The sequence below is a fragment of the Capra hircus genome, chromosome 9 (genome assembly GCF_001704415.2).
Source record: "Capra hircus breed San Clemente chromosome 9, ASM170441v1, whole genome shotgun sequence".
NCBI classification, from domain to species: Eukaryota; Metazoa; Chordata; class Mammalia; order Artiodactyla; family Bovidae; genus Capra; species Capra hircus.
Genome location: NC_030816.1, coordinates 78208211 through 78226009, shown reverse-complemented (window position 1 = coordinate 78226009; position 17799 = coordinate 78208211). Strand labels below are relative to the sequence as shown.

General features: G+C 39.3%; 1 protein-coding gene across 1 annotated transcript in view; it reads left to right on the top strand.

The window, feature by feature from the left end:
• Positions 1 to 17799, top strand: part of IPCEF1 (interaction protein for cytohesin exchange factors 1) — a 78979-nt gene that overhangs the window by 39290 nt on the left and 21890 nt on the right. The window contains exons 6-8 of the mRNA XM_018053520.1: positions 4356 to 4414; positions 5722 to 5810; positions 14522 to 14894. Of these exons, the coding sequence (XP_017909009.1) occupies positions 4356 to 4414; positions 5722 to 5810; positions 14522 to 14894 (521 nt within the window). The remainder of the gene's footprint in view (positions 1 to 4355; positions 4415 to 5721; positions 5811 to 14521; positions 14895 to 17799) is intronic.

Below are 17799 nucleotides of genomic sequence, written 5' to 3'. Positions count from 1 at the left end.
TTGCAAGTGCAGGGGTGAGTAATTAGGGTAATGTAAAAGCTGGTTTCTAAACAAAGGCTGGTGGTAGCTGCCTTTCTCAGGCGGTGTTTGTGGGAAGAATGTTCTCATTTTATACATCAATTTCTTAACACTTGTGCTTCTTCAACGCACACATTCACAGCAAGTTAACATACAACAAACTCCCAGGAAACATCTGTCGTCTTCTTTTATATAAATATGTCTTTTTGCATCTATCTTTTAGCTACAAATAGAAAGTTTTCTACTGCCTAGATGTTTAAAAAAAAAGTTCTTAGCAAAGAAGTTACTCTGAGGCTGTGGCTTCTAGAAAGAAAACAAACAAGATTCTGAACAATCACGAGTTTTCCCAGCAAGTAACTGACAGTGTCAATTAAAGGGAGAAGAGTTTTGAGTGAGGCCTAAAAGGAATCTTTTCTTTACTGTCAGTATTCTTCTATTCTGCTCATTTCTGGAAAGGAACTTAGGAATGTCTTGTCTTGATTCAGGCATTCTCAATTCATCTTTTTTTTTTGCATTGATATGTTAAAAAAAGAATTTTGTCTATTTCACTCTGAGATGCTTTTTTTTGGGGGGGAGAGTCAAATGCAATTATAAAATTATGAAATCTGGAATAAACTAGGGATTAGTTAGCTGTTAAATTCATTGTGCTTTGCCTGATCAGTTTTTAAAAATGTATTTTTAAGCGTTTTAGTTGAGTAATATGTAAAACACATTCTTATAAAAAAATCTTGTAATATAGAAGTATGTAAAATGAAAAACCTCCCATTCCCCCAACTTTACTTCCCAATTTAACTTCTCTCCCTAAAATTAAGCCACTTTTCACAATATGACTATATCCTCTCTGATGCTTTGCCCTGCAAATCAAGTCATGCGCATAGTTTTAGAAGCACATTGATGACATGAATACACTACTATGTATAAGGTAGGTAACTATTGAGAACCTACTGTATAGTACAGGGAACTCTATTCAGTGATCTCTGGTGACCTAAATGGGAAGGAAATACAAAAAAGAGGGGATATGTGTCTGTATAGCTGATTCACTTTGCTATACAGCAGAAACCAACACAACATTGTGAAGCAATTACAATGAAAATTAATTCAAAAAGGAAGCACATTGAATCAGGATAAACACTTTGTTTTGTATTTGCCTTTTTTACTTCACAGTGTGTTAGGATTTTTCCAGGTCATGATAAGGCTCCCTCACCCAACCGCAGTCTTTTTTTAGTTTCTAACATGGTACTGATGGAATTCGTACCATACTTCATCCATTTTTCTGTTAATGGACAATTCTATTGTATCAAATTTTTTTGTCATTGCAAGCCCATCGAATTAATATTCTTCCACATTTCTTATATACATGAAAATGTGTTTTGAAGGATAGATATTTAAAATTAGAATTGTTTGGTGAAGGGGAATGAATATTTATATTTTTAATTCAGTTCAGTTCAGTTCAGTCAATCAGTCGTGTTCGACTCTTTGCTACCCCATGAATCATAGCACGCCAAGCCTCCCTGTCCACCAACTCCCGGAGTTCACTCAAACTCATGTCCATCGAGTTGGTGATGCCATCCAGCCATCTCATCCTCTGTCATCCCCTTCTTTTCCCAGTCCCTCCCAGCATCAGGGTCTTTTCCAATGAGTCAACTCTTCCCATGTGGTGGCCAGAGTACTGGAGTTTCAGCTTCAGCATCAGTCCTTCCGATGAACAGCCAGGACTGATCTCCTTCAGAATGGACTGGTTGGATCTCCTTGCAATCCAAGGGACTCTCAAGAGTCTTCTCCAACACTACAGTTCAAAAGCATCAATTCTTTGGTGCTCAGCTTTCTTCACAGTCCAACTCTCATATCCATACATGACCACTGGAAAAACCATAGCCTTGACTAGATGGACCTTTGTTGGCAAAGTAATGTCTCTGCTTTTCAATATGCTATCTAGGTTGGTCATAACTTTTCTTCCAAGGAGTAAGCGTCTTTTAATTTCATGGCTTGCACGCACCATCTACAGTGATTTTGGAGCCCCCCAAAATTAAGTCTGACACTGTTTCCACTGTTTCCCCATCTATTTCCCATGAAGTGATGGGACCAGATGCCATGATCTTAGTTTCCTAAATGTTGAGCTTTAAGCCAACTTTTTCACTCTCCTCTTTCACTTTCATCAAGAGGCTTTTTAGTTCCTCTTCATTTTCTTCCATAAGGGTGGTGTCATCTGCATATCTGAGGTGATTGATATTTCTCCCAGCAATCTTGATTCCAGCTTGTGCTTCCTCCAGCCCAGCGTTTCTCATGATGTACTCTGCATAGAAGTTAAATAAGCAGGGTGATAATATACAGCCTTGATGTACTCCTTTTCCTATTTGGAACCAGTCTGTTGTTCCATGTCCAGTTCTAACTGTTGCTTCCTGACCTGCATATAGGTTTCTCAAGAGGCAGGTCAGGTAGTATCATCAAATTAACTGCTTGATATTGACTGTACCAGTTTCTCAGGGTCAACTCAACAAAGGATGAGACTGTTTATCTTGAAATCTAGAAATTAGCAATATTTTAAAATTTTCCCAGTCTCATGGTGAACAATATTTGCTTGTGCTTGAATATGCATTTTCTAAAATATTATTGAGGCTGAGAGTTTTCCCTTATATTTATTAGCCATTTGTAGCTTTTTGTCATTTTCCATTTCTTTGTTTTGTTTATTTTGCGGTAGAGTCTTGATGAACATTTTTCAGTTCCTCTGGCATGATCTGGGCTTGAGTCTTAGTCTAGTTTTAAGTGGCCGCTAGAGACACGTGTTTATCATGATACAAAAGGGGACTTCCTAAATGAGGCTGAAACTCATCTTGCTTCTTATAGAAAGTTCTATTTTATTTTTAAAATAAAATGTACTTTGTATTTCCTATTAAAAATTTTTCTAGACCATGGCAGATTGAGGGCTGGGTAAAGATTCCTAATTTGTTGACAATTGCAGATTTGGGAATATGTAGTGTTTATGCTTTGGTGGGGGTGTAGCTGGATAGTTTATGATGCATTATTGGACTAGCAAAAATGAAACATTAAGTGAGTCAATAAGTTCATAGCATTATTATCGTCATTTTGTTGATAGTTGACTTAGGCTACTTATGTTTCAAAAAAAGATTAATATGTATTATGGAATATGTTTTTAAAATAGAGAAAAGTAGAAAGAAATGGGAAATAGGTCATTTAGATTATCACTGTCCCAAAATAATATTTTTCCCTTAAATAGGTTATATCAGTTCAGTTCAGTCACTCAGTCATGTCCGACTCTTTGCGACCCCATGGATCGCAGCACGCCAGGCCTCCCTGTCCATCACCAACTCCGGAAGTTCACTCAAACTCATGTCCATCGAGGCGGTGATGCTATCCAGCCATCTCGTCCTCTGTCATCCCCTTCTCCTCCTGCCCCCAATCCCTCTCAGCGTCAGAGTCTTTTCCAATGAGTCAGTTCTTCACATGAGGTGGCCAAAGTATTGGAGTTTCAGCTTTAGCATCAGTCCTTCCCATGAACAGCCAGGACTGATCTCCTTTAGAATGGACTGGTTGGATCTCCTTGCAGTCCAAATAGGTTATATAGCTAGGAACATATGAAATAGATGCATTTTATGTCTTTTAAACATTTGTATATTAAAATAGATTTCTAACTGAACCCTTGGCCTGAAGTCATAAGCCACATTTGCATTCCCTCAGGTTTGTCTAGTTCTATTTTTATCATGGATGTGTAGTTGAAATTCATTGCCGATAAAATGGTAAGTCAATGGAAGATGAGACATTGTCAATTTTACCTTATATAAAATTTTTCAAGAAATTGAAATTTTCCCCAGCTAAGGAATAACTGTGAAACTCTGGCCAGATCTTTTTCCTTATTGATATAAAGATCATGGTTTAAAAATAGATCATCATCACTTTTTGTGAAGTAAGCTTACATTTTAAGAATTAAAGAGATAGAACGTTAAAGGTCAAGTTATGAAATTCATTTTGATGGTTGTGAAAGAATTTCAAATATACAATTACAAAACATATATTTGTTTGTATATTTAGAATATCTAATGTACTTACCCACTTTAACTAGCTATATAATGGGCCACCTCATTTCTTATCCTCATTTCATATCATATTGCTTAAGATATGGACCGAAGTGTGAAACCAGTGGTCTTAGGTTTCCATAACACGTTTAGGCTGTTTCTGAAAGCATTTATACTGATAGAGCACTATGACTTAATTTCGTTATAAAGTCTGATGCAAGACCTTCCTGTAGGGTCTAGGGTAAGGGTGAATAGGTGAGGGACCAATCTCCCTGGTCAAACGTCTACTTTTTATTTGAATTTTAGGTGGTTAAACAAATTGGGATTAGCTGAAATCCATCCTGAATCCACTTCAAAGGATGAAGGTATGTTCTATTTTCAATTTCTGAAACTTTAGCAAGCATCTGAGAATAGGGTAAAAATACAATGTCAAGTTCTATGTAGAGCCTTGTTCTAATGAAACGTACTTTGTTATTTAAAATTATCTGAAAATATATAGAGACAGACATAATCATACTGGCTCACCAACATGGAATAGAGCCTCCCAGGCTGGCTAAGAATGCTTTTCACACTTCACCCACACATTAGCAGCTGTAGGCTTCATGGAGATCGTAGTCAATTGCCAATGCAAATGTTTTATTGCCCCACTTACTGAATTCTTACTCATCAGTGTGATCTCATCGTGATCTCTAGGCAGATAACTTTCAGCCCACTGTTTCCTCTCTGATATTTTAGTATTTTCACCAGGTGTGTGCCAAGACTAATTACCCTAAGTTTGCACCAGGAGCCTGAATGTCAGACTGGGACAAAGGCCATCTTTTTAGCTCAGTCTATAGCTTTCAGTGTTCAAAAGCTCCAGGGGTCTAATTCTTCTTAGTGATGCAGTTGCTCCTTAATATTGAGAAGAAAGATGTCTTTGTGTGTCTGGGTCACAGAGCTGATACTATTTCTGAAGTGCTCAGACCACATAAAACTCAGGAGTTAGAAGTAGGGAGTTATTTCTTTGGAGAGCAAAATCATAGAATCTTAAATTTAGAAATGGAAAAGTGACAGCTTGTTTTAGAATAAAGAAGTATAATATGATACTGTGAAATCAGTGTCCTAACCATCTCCTTGGTCCTCTTTTCCACAAAATAAATTCTCATGGAATATTTAAAGTATTTTATAGATTGTGAGCACAAAAATAACTACACAAAACCCTCCTCCTTATCTTGTTATGTAAGGCCTTCTGTGATACGGCATCAAGCAACCTTTCAGCTTTGTTTTCCACCCTGTCCCTTAGGGAACTCGGAATACTTGGTGCCTGGGACTCATTACTCTGTGCATCATTGATGGTTTACTTGTCCTGCCATTTTCAGCTCATTAAGATTTCTATGCTCAAAGTTAATCACTGCTGATTTTATACTCCCCTAGTGTATGACTCACGGCTCTTTTGAGGAATTAGTTTTATTTTCCCTGAGCTATGATTAGACTTCTTTCTGCCTAGTGGACACTCTTTGAGGGCAGAAACCCTAACAGAGACAAACTCTTATGTATCAGGTAGCCCACTAGATGAGGACTTTCTGAATTGGATTGGAATTGCAATAGCCAGATGGAGAAGAACCTCTGCTCATGCATTATGGAATGAGTGATGACAGGGTTGAAACATTCAGCATTTTCCTTTTTGTTCTAGAATGCTACAGTGAGAGTGAACAGGAAGATCCTGAAATAGCGGTCCAGACGCCACCCCTTCATCACTCTGCAGAGAGTCTCTCTCCTTCGGTAGGTACCAAATTAGCCTGTTGCTCATCGATCAAACGTGTGAATGTCATTCCTTCCAACTGGGTAGAAACTACCTTGACTGATACATTTTTAGAGCAGGCTAAATAAAGGTATTGCCAAAAAGCAAGTGCAATTCCCAGGGTGCCATAGCAACCCATTGGTATGACAAATTTGGTGCATTTGTTTGTGACCCACAAATGTATTGTGCCCAGAGGATTCATGCTAATGCAGAGGGCTTCTAGGTAATAGGCCGATGCTTGCAAAGATTTATTTTATAACATCTATTTATACCCTACTTGTTCTCAGAAAGAGCTGAAAATGCCTTTCCTAGGTGCAGGCCTTGTAGTGATATTAAATGAATGTAAAGGGGGTGAAGGCAAGACCATGAGGAGAAATTTAGAATCCAAAAGAGAGCTGGAAGCCAAGAGTGGGGTTAGCGCATTAACTCTGCCTTTGGAATGATTCGGTATGTTCCCTAGAGAGCAGTCCAAAACTTTGGAAGCATCCAGTGTAAGTTCAGGTTATTGATGGACATTAAGACTATGAAAGTGAAAGTGTTAGTCACTCACTCATGCCTGACTCTTTGAGACCCCATGGACTGTAGCCCACCAGGCTCTTCTGTCCATAGAATTCTCCAGGCAAGAATGCTGGAGTGGGTTGCCATTTCCTTCTCCAGGGGATCTTCTGACCCAGGGATGGAACCCACATCTCTTACGTCTCCAGCCTTGGCAGGGGGATTCTTTACCACTAGCGCCACTTGGAAAGCCCCCTATAGCTTTATAGTACATGCCTTTTCCATAGGACCATGACACTCGTCCATCCATAGACCCCAGTAAGTATAAGTTCTCATAGGTTACAGCACCTCCTTTGCCAACCAAAACTCTTCTGCCAGAATTTTATATTTTGTGGGATAAGGTTTTTAATCTTTATTTGCATTTTGCCAGTTCCTGAGTTAAAGGTGTTAATATTTAAATAATGAGTTCTACTGCTTTTATCTGCTGTCAGCGGAGAATTATGGTCGCATTTCTAATGTATTTGGCTAGCAGTCAAGACCAGAAATAAATGTTTGTTGAATGAATGTTTATTTAAAACTTCTATTAAATAGGATTAGCCAAAGTTAAGCAAGATATAAATAAAATTAAATGTTGACTATGATAAAATGTAGACCAATTTTTGAACTAGACATACAATATAGTCTTTCTTAATATATTCTTAGCTTTCCCTTGATGTAGACTGAATCCTCTTCTAAAGTCAGCCTTGTTGGCTTAATGGAGAAGCTTATATTTTTGTTTAGTTTCTTTTCGTCTTTGTCTCTTTCTCTCTGTGTCTCTCCTTCTCTATCTCTTATGAATTATTTTAGTTCTAAAATATTGTGATTTTAAGTTTTATAAATGGCAAACTATATCACAGATTCAGTTCAGTTCAGACGCTCAGTTGTGTCCAACTCTTTGTGACCCCATGGACTGCAGTGCACCAGGCCTCCCTGTCCATCACCAACTCCTGGGGTTTACTTAAACTCATGTCCATGGAGTCGGTGATGCCATCCAACCATCTCATCCTCTGCTATCCCCTTCTCCTGCCTTCAATCTTTCCCAGCATCAGGGTCTTTTCAAATGAGTCAGCTCTTTGCATCAGGTGGCCAAAGTATTGGAGTTTACAAAGAGCTTTTTAAGGGATCTAGAACTCTACGTGGTGAATGTAAAAGCAACCACATTGCCATCTTAGATGAAGGGTCAGTTGCATCGTATGATGATTTATTGTTGTTGTTCAGTCACTCAGTCGTGCCCGACTCTTTGCAACCGCATGGACTGCAGCACGCCAAGCTTCCCTGCCCTTCACCATCTCCCAGACTTTGCTCAAATTCATGTCCATTCAGTCGGTGATGCTGTCTGACTGTCTCATCCTCTGCTGCCCCCTTCTCCTTTTGCCCTCAGTCTTTCCCAGCATCAGGGTCTTTTCCACTGAGTTGGCTCTTCTCATCAGATGGCCAAAGTATTGGAGCTTCACCGTCAGCATCAGTCCTTCCAGTGAATATTCAGGGTTGATTTCCTTTAAGATTGACTGATTTGACATCTTTGCTCTCCAAGTACTATTTAGGTAGTGGTTCTCAATAAATATTAAATGGATGAATAAGCATACGCATGATAAAGTCACTTCAGTCATGTCCGACTCTTTGCAACCCTATGGACTATAGCCCACCAGGCTTCTCTGTTCATACAATTCTCCAGGCAAAGACACTGGAGTGGACTGACATGCCCTCCTTCAGGGAATCTTCCCAACCCAGGGACCAAACTCTAGTATCTGACAACTCCTGCATTGGCAGGTGGGTTCTTTACCACTGAGCCACCTGGGAAGCCTGAATAAGCATTTAAGCAGGATCAAGTTACCAGACAACACTTTTAAAAAATTAAACTTGGAAAATATTTGTAACAAATTTTTAATGATCTTTGAGCTTTTAAATCACTTTATAGCATATAAAATTAATGAGTCTGAAATATAATGAGGTCAGTTCCTTTTTGCTGTTTTGTGGGTTTCAAAAAATCATGGGTGGTGATTTTCACAAAGGATCTTCCAAAGTGAAACCTACAGAGTCCCATCTATCTTAAGCCTGCCAAAAAGCTTTCCATTTTTAATTTCTCTGTAAATAAATGGATGTCTTTTCCATTATCCATCCTGTGGGGCCTCCTCAAGAAGAATAAACATGAATAGAAATCTCTTATTTACTCAAAGACCCTGTAATATTCCTTATGCTCTTTGTGAAATGTGGTTTCACCCGTGAGAAGCATAGGTCCAAACTGGTCTGGTGCTGAAATCTTACTGTTTATGGAAATCAAAATGATTGAACATAGAATTAAAATTTTAATTCAAGATTTTATCATTTTTGAAATAATTTTCTAGAATAGTATTTATTTTATACTCATGAATTCATCATTCCAAAATAAAAGTTCATTACCCCAAAATTAAAAAACAAAAAACAAGAACTTGGGAAAGATTTGGGTGTTTGGGAGTTTGGTTTTATTTTGTCTTCTTTACTTGTCTAGGCTTAGATAGCTCAGTCATGGCTAGCCTATGCCAGATTCAGCCAAAACAATATTTGCTCCTGCTCTGTACAAACGTTACCATAATTTTAAAAATTTCATCTGTTTAAATAAAAAGCTTAAGTGTTGTTTTAACCAAGTGTCTAGCATGTCTGCTTTTCAGAAACAAGAGAAAACAAAAACAAAATCTGCCTGGGATATATGTGAGCAGCAGCAACACATTCTGTTTCTAAGGAACATAAAATCTAACTGTTCAACATTTATCTATTTCTAATACATTCCTTCAGAAAAATAATGTTAGCCTTAGTGGTCTTCCAGACAATGCTTAACTTAGAACTTTAAGGAATAACATTTGATTGACATTTGGAATAACATTCTAAACACTGCTCCCATTTCAGTGACCTAACTTAGTGGTCTCACATCCATCCTTTCATCTATTTGTATTGAAACAAGCATTCCCTGGGCTCCTACTATAACATTAGGTAAGACTATGAGCATATAAACTCAGCATTAAGAAAACTAAGATCATGGCATCCCATCCCATCACTTCATGGCAGATAGAAGGGGAAAAAGCGGAAGGAGTGACAGAGTTTATTTTCTTGGGCTCCAAAACCACTGCAGATGGTGACTGCAGCCATGCAATTAAAAGATGCTTGCTCCCTGGAAGGAAACCCATGACGAGTCTAGACAGCGCATTAAAAAGTGCAGACATTACTTTGCTGACCATTAAGGACTTTGATGTTTTGAGTTCCTCAGCCTTTGGGCATTTTGAGCGGAGAAGTGATGTGATCAATGTCCATTTTGAAAGGACCACTCAGGCTGCCATGTAGGAGTGACCTGTGACATAGGGAGAAAGTCCAGAAGCAAAGAAATCTAAGGAAAAGTGTGCAGTCATCTAGTGTGAGAAGTGAGGATTGGGGTCAGGGTGTAGTTGAGAGACAGAATGGTTGGATTTTGAACATAGTTCGAAGACCAATTGGTGGATCAGATATGAGAGAAACTGAGAAGATATTATCATCCCAGATTTAAGCAGCTCATGGAAATTATTTTGGCATCATAGTCCTTATATTTCAACACTTTTCGGAAGTACAGTTCCTTTATATCCAAAAGATGGGGGGAAAATCAATGAAAACAAATCAAAGAAGCAACAAGTAGAAACAAACTCTGCACATCGTGGCTCATTGGCCAGTGGCAGAGGAAGAGGTCAGAGATTAAACACAAAAAGGGTAAAAACAGTTCTAGAAATTCAAATTTAATCTTACTAGGATAGCTCTTGCACAATTGTTTACTAAAGGACACTATCTTTCATTACGTGTACTATATATAATAATAGAAATGTTTGTACGGGAGATAGTATGGATGAAAAAAAGTGGATTTAAAATTATTTGTGCATTACTTTTGTATTTTCATGTACTTTGACTAACGTTGCTTAAGATTTATACGCTGACTCACTCCTTTCTAATTATAGGCTTTGGGTGGCCATTTTAAACTCTTTTTTGCCATGTCATGCTTGTGCTTTAAAAACAATTCAAAGGAAAGAATTTTAGAGCCAATCAGCTTTTTAACTAAGCTTCTTCAGTGATTAAAAGTGTCTTATACAGAAAATGGGGAAAACCAGTATTGATTATTTTATTTAATAAAGCATGTAGTTTCCTCATGAAAACTAAGATTTTAAAAATGTCCTGTATTTTCTCATTTAAAAATAGCATTTTAAAACTCAATTGTTCTCTAATAAGTGAAACAGAATGCAATTATTAATCAATAATAAATAAAATAATTTTGTTTGAGATGATGAAGACATTTGTGGGACTATTGGCATTGCAACCAATAATTCTGGATCCTGGGATTAGGCACTTTACATAGAATCTCAGGGTGCTCCTGAGACTGAGCATAGCTGGCTGTCTAGACCAGTCTTTGTAGCGTTAGTTTATTTGTTGTTGTTTGGTCGCTAAGTCATGTCTGACTCTTTTGTGAGTGTATGGATTATAGCCTGCCAGGCTCTTTTGTCCATGAGATTTCCCAGACAAGAATACTGGAGTGGTTGCCATTTCCTTCTCCAGCGGTCTTCCCAGCCCAGGGATTGAACCGCATCTTTTGAGTCTCCTGCATTGACAGGTGAATTTTTTACTGCTGAGCCAGCTGGGCACCCCTTTTAGTTTATTACCAACTACTAATTTATTCATGTCAGGCACCAATGCAAAAAAATGGAGATGCAAAAATGATTAAAAACAGCCTTCTCTCAAGTAACTCACCAAAAAAGAGGACAAGTTGTTCAACAATTACAGTAATAGTTGACAAATAAAATTATATTCCACCTGGTATAATAGAAGTAAGCATGGGAGAACCAGGTAAAGATGCCTGCCTCTCCCTGAGGCAACCAGTGAAGGCTTCCAGGAGGAGCTAGCCCTTGGATGGATGCTTGAATGGTTCATAGAAGGCAGTGAGCTAAAAGTTCTCTGTTTGACTTGTAGTTATGGGTAGCTAGAGAGTCATAGAAATAATGAACCGAGTTTAGCACTGCAGGGTTTGCAAAGCTCATTCCCTTATTGATTCTATGTGGCAGCACTCCAGGAAACTTTAGATTTGTGTCAGTCTTTGAATGAAAATTCCTTCTGACCTGGTACATATCATTTTTTTTTCTCATTTGTTTGTCCTTCTTTCTAGTTCTTTTCTTATTCTCTTTTGCCCCTCACCCTTCTTTTCTCTGTTCAAAAATCAACTTTATAAATGCTACATGATGCTGGAAAAAATGGATTGGAAGCATTTGCTGTGTGTTTGAGGAGTACCACAACAGAGTACATTTCCTAGAAATTTCTGATGCTCATTGACTACGTCCTTCATTCTTTTAAGCAGAGTTTTTAGGTTCAAAAAAGGCTTATGAAAAATGCTGCAGCAACAGCTTTTTGCACAGATAGCTTATTTTGCTACAATCAAATTACAGTAGTATCAGCGGGAGCAACAGGAAAAGCTTGTGCTTGGTCTCTTTTCAGAAAAGGAAACTGATCACACTGAAGCCAAGTTTGACTAAAATAGCTCACAATAGGGGACCATGTCAGCACTGGGCCTGAATGTGTATTTTTGTTAATCTTTATTCTGTAGATCATGTTAAAGAGTAAACAAGGTTTGGCATTTATTTGGACAGTTTGGTAGGGGGTGTAGTAACTCCTTCAGATCGCTAGGGTTCCCTTTTGTTGTTGTAGTTGTTTTTTAGTGAATTGCAGATCTTGGCTCTCCCAGCTAAGTGGTCTAGGTGGTTGAAGGCAGCCAGTTTGAAAGCTCATTGACATTCCTGAAAGGAAAGTTTTCATGTCATGCCAAACATGTTGTTATTAGGAAGACGTGTGTGATGAGTTAGTGTCCTCAAGCAGTTCAGTTCAGTCGCTCAGTCTGACTCTTTGTGACCCCATGGACTGTAGCACACCAGGCTTCGCAGTCCATCACCACTCCTAGACCTTGCTTAAACTCACATCCATCAAGTTGGTGATGCCATCCAACCATCTCCTCTTCTGTTATCTCCTTCTGCCATCAATCTTTCCCAGCATCAGGGTCTTTTCCAATGAGTCAGTTCTTCACATCAGGTGGCCAAAGTACTGAAGCTTTAGCTTCAGCCTCAGTCTTTACAATGAATATTGAGGATTGATTTCCTTTAAATTGACTGGTTGGATCTCCTTGAAGTCCAAGGAACTCTCAAGAGTCTTCTCCAACACCACAGTTCAAAAGTATCAATTCTGCAGTGCTCAGCTTTCTTTATGGTCCAATTCTCACATCCATACATGACTGCTGGAAAAACCACAGCTTTGACTAGACAGACCTTTGATGGCAAAGTAATGTTTCTGTTTTTTTAATATGCTGTCTAGGTTGGTCATAGCTTTTCTTCCAACGAGCAAGTGTCTTTGAATTTCATGGCTGCAGTCACCATCTGTAGTGATTTTGGAGCCCAGGAAAATAAAGTCTGTCACTGTTTCCATTGTTTCCTCATCTATTTGCCATGAAGTGATGGGACCAGATGCCATGATCTTAGTTTTCTGAATGTTGAGTTTTAAGCCAGTTTTTTCACTTAGTATCTTAACTAGATGCTTTAGTGCCATGGCTCAGTGGGTAAAGAACCCACCTGTAATGCAGGAGACACAGGTTCCATCCCTATGTTAGGAAGATCTCCTGGAGGAGGAAATGGAAATCCATTCCACTATTCTTGCTTGGAAAATTCCATGGACAGAGGAGCCTGGCGGGCTATAGTACAAAGAGTTGCAAAGAGCTAGACATGACTGAGTGACTAAAAATGCATGCTGCTTATTTATTTATTGCTTATTTGACAACCCATGTCTAGCTTGCAGCTAGCTAGGCACTCATTGGATATTTACTGATTTTTTCCATCAGAACATAAAGCTTAGAAGCTGCAAAATTCTTGGGAACATATTAATTTAGAGCAAAGTCAACTATCCTGAATTAGTTGCAATCATTCTGAGTTTTTGGGGAGAGGATCCTACTTTGCTTTTTTGGCTTTTTCCCTCTAACAGTCTCCTCCCTACCACTTCCTCCACTTCTTTGGAGTTCTGAATGCTTGAAATTGACAGCAGTATCTCATAGAATGATGTAATGGAACAGAACCATAACACAGACTTCTCTGTCTTATCTGCCACTGGAGATATAGGGTAACCCCAGAGCACTGGTATTTAGACTTTTGGATTTTTATTGAATGATAAAATTAAAAGTGGAGGACCAGCATCTAATCGCCAAATCTTTATTTTGCTACGCAGAACATTTAAAAAGCTCTGAAAAGACAAAAGGTAATAGCTACCATTACCATTTTCCAAAAGAAAGCATATGTTTTAATGCCAATATATAATAAACATAAAATGTCAGAATAAATGAAGTCCTTCCCAAGAGAGGACATTGGTGTTGTTGCATTGAAAGACTGGTGAAAATTTTACCAAGGTTGTCATTCACCCTTGAATTGTATGTCAACAACTGCTTTCAGAAGACCCTACATCTTCAACCTATTTCTCATAGTTCTTGGTTTCCTTTAATGAATTAGGACCCTGCATATGTATTCTTGTCTTTTTTGGAGAAAGTTTATTGACATTTTAAAATTATTGAAGAGTGAATGAGTTAACATTAGTTCACCTAATTATGTAGTTATGAGCTGATACTGGTCATGTGCTAAAGAATATCTGAAAAATATTTGAGAGTATAAACATATGTGTTTTGTCTACATCACTGGTCTTCCATTCACTTCGCATTATTATGCTTCCTGTTTGGCTCCAGCTTTTTCTTTCTTTTAATCACCTTTCTTAAGAGTTTTTGCCTAATCAGTGAAAATTCAATGATAGAGTGTAATATACTTTTTGCTCAAAGTGTCCTTCAGTGTTCCAGAGAATTCCCCAAAGAGGTCTTTTAAGTATCTGGAGAGCACTGAAGAACAGAGTAAATCATGATACAGAGATTTTTTTCAGATCCTAGAGTCATGAATTCAAAGTTATACAAATTGATTTGGGAAAATGGCATCATCATGCCTATCACACAGGTTTAAACACCATCTAATTTTCTTTCAACTCTTTTATTATTGGTCCCTTTTTGAAACACTGGCCTACCTTCATTGAAAATGAAAAGTAGAGAATGTTGACTTAATCATACTTTATTTCATGCTCTTTTGGTTTTCTTTGTGAAAAATAGGCTGCACAGCAGGCATCTTCGTCTTCACCCAAATTGAGTGAAACATCACGTTCTTTCTCTTCCATGGAAAACATAAAAAAGACTCCCAGCAGTTTGTCTTCCTCCATATCGAGAGAAAGACAGTCCTGGATTGACATGGTTAGCAGCTCATCTGCCGCTGAAGGTATGGGAAAGCCTGTGACATGTGCTGTGCAGCTCCTCTCACCTGCCCTCTCAGAGGCAAACGGCCGCGGGGCCCTGAAAAACAACGCTGATGCATCAGAAAGTGGATTTTTGAACTCTCTGTCGAGTGATGACACTTCTTCCTTGAATAGCAACGTCGACCATCTTACCGTCCCAGATAAGCCTACTGGATCAAAAATGACAGACAGAGGTAAAAGCAAGAAATTATTATTATTTTTTAACATGATTTTATTTATTTATTTTTGGCTGTGCTGGGTCTTTGTTGCTCTGCGGGCTGCTTTCTCTAGTTGCAGCGAGCTGAGGCCACTCTCCAGCTGTGGCGTGTGGCCGTCTCCATATGGTGGCTTCTCTTGTTGCAGAGCACAGCGTCTAGGTCATGTGGGCTCAGCACTTGTGGCTCCCGGGCTCCAGAGCACAGACTCAATAGCGGTGGCACACGGGCTGAGTTGCTCCGTGGCATGTGGGATCCTTCTGGAGTAAGGATTGAGCCCGTGTACTGGGCTGGTTCCCTCACTGCTTGTAAGGAGGTCCTGGAGACAGAATAGGAGCAGCAACTTAGCCAAGTGGGTTCCAGGCCTCCGGCTTCTGCCCAGGCTCCCCCTGCTGTGTTCCCAGGAATGAGCTGAGGTCCTGATGGGCAGATTCTTTGCCACTAAGCCACCAGGGAAGCCCTAAAAATTTATTTACTCTTTTCAGAGAATGAGTATTTGTATGTGGATGTAGAACGCTAATGTGGATTGTAGAAACAATGCTGAAAGTCATGAATGATTCGATAATTAAACAGTCAAGTGAGGCGAAGTCCGGAGGTTACTGCTGTAGAGGAGGTTGCCCATGGAAAACTCCAGCTTCAAGGCCATTCATTGCCGACTGTGTGTGTGCTTCGTCGCGCAGTTGTGTCTGATTCTTGCAACCCTGTAGACTGTAGCCCACCAGGCTCCTCTGTCCATGGCATTCTCCAGGCAAGAATTCTGGAGTGGGTTGCCACTCCCTTCTCCAGCTCACTAACCAAATGCTTGCAACTATGAGACATGTGTTCACAAAATAATGATACCTTTTCACCAATCTGAGATAAAGTTTGAGTTTTCTTTGTTTTTTGTTTTAATTAATTATTTTTTGAAGGGTAATTGCTTTACAGATTTTCGTTATTTTCTGTCAAACCTCAACATGAATCAGCCATAGGTTGTTTTTGTTTTTGTTCGGTCCCATGCCCTCTGCTCTGGAGCTCATGGTGACTAGATCAACATTTTGTAGATGACATCACCTCCTTTGTTCGAAACATGCACAGAGCAACCACCTTCCCTGAGCTATCACCACAGATGAGGGCTGGGTCCTAAGCTAGTTGGCTCCTGAGGTGCCTGCCCATGTAGTTAACAGGAAGAGGCAGCTGTGTGTACTTCAGAGGGTATCACTAGAACTTTAAAACCAAAAGAGAGTACAGCTTATGTGTTAAAAAAAGAAAAAAGAATCATTTTAAATCTTAGCAAAAGAAAGAGTTACTGGAGTGTAGAAATGAAGAGTGTGAGCCTTAATGTTGTTATTCAGTCTCCAAGTTGTGTCCGATTCTCTGTGACCCCTTGGACCACAGTGCGCCAGGCTTCACTGTCCTCCACTGTCTCCCAGAGTTTCCTCAAGTTCATGTCCATTGAGTTGGTGATGCTATCTGATACTTCTTAATACTCCATGGTAATTGGTCCTTATCTTTTATCCAGACTAACTTTAAAAAAGTGATTAGTTTTCAATCATGACTGCTTGTTCCTGACAGTCTGTGCCTTATTCTTTCCACTGTCAGACAAGCTTACCTGATAAAAGATACTTAAAAATGAGAAAATGATGAGTTGACTGGCTAAATTTCCAGGATCGCCAGCCACGGTGGTCTGATGGTGTAAATGACTGCTTCGCCCTCTCTCCCAGGTTCATCAGGGACAATTCTTTAAGTTCTCAAATTTTTATATGTACCCTATTAATTTAATATTTTGTATCAGAGTAATTTTGGAGAAAGAAGAGGCACCCCACTCCAGTATTCTTCCCTGAAGAATTCCATGGACAGAGGAGACTGGTGGGCTACAGTCCATGGGGTTGCAAAGAATTGAACATGACTGAAGCAACTTAATGTAGCACAGCACATCAGAATAATTTAGGCCAAGGATTAGAACTCTACAGACCTTGGTGTGTGTGTGTGTGTGTGTGTGTGTGTGTGTGTGTGTGTGTGTGTACAGCATCTATTTGGATTCTTAGACTGGGAACTCATTCTCCAAGTCGCCACAGTTGTCACCACGCCCAGTGGCCTTATCTGAAGATGCTTCACACAGTTGAATTACCTGCTGGACCCCTGATGACATTATATTTTCAGGAGAGCTTGAGAATAGGCTATTTTATTTTGTTAATTTATTTAGTTTCTGGCCATACTTCTGAGGCATGTGGGATCTTATTTCCCTGACTTCACTTGTGACTCAGATGTTAAAGAATCTGCGTGCAGTGCAGGAAACCAGCATTTGATCCCTGAGTTGGGAAGATCCCCTGGAGAAGAGAATGGCAACCCACTCCAGTATTCTTGCCTGGAGAGTTCCATGGATAGAGGAGCCTGGTAGGCTACAGTCCATGGGGTCGCAAAGAGTCAGACATGACTGAGTGACTAACACTTTCACTTTTAGGGATCGAACCCATACTCCCTCCATTGGAAGTTTGGAGTCTTAATCATTGGGAAGTCCCCATCTGATGGCATTTTTGTTGGATACCCTTAATTAATGCTAATGATCTACTTTACATTAGCAAATAAAGTTATTGCCAAAATAACCTGCTTCTAGAGGTGAACGAGGTTGGGTAGGGGGAGAATGGAAATAGCACCACTGATGAGTAAGGGGAGATGGGTTACTATTGGACTGTACAGGATAGAAGGCAGGAGACTCAGGCTGGCCTCAGCTTGGGGAGGTGCTGTCATATGAAGGTACTGGGCTTAATTTGGAAGTTCGAAATTGATATAAATTTTGAGGCCAATGGTTCACGTAAAAAGGAAATAATTTTCAGTTCAACATTAGAAACTGTTTAACATTGAGAATTGTTCAAAACTGAACAGGCTCCTTGGAAAGTAATGTGTT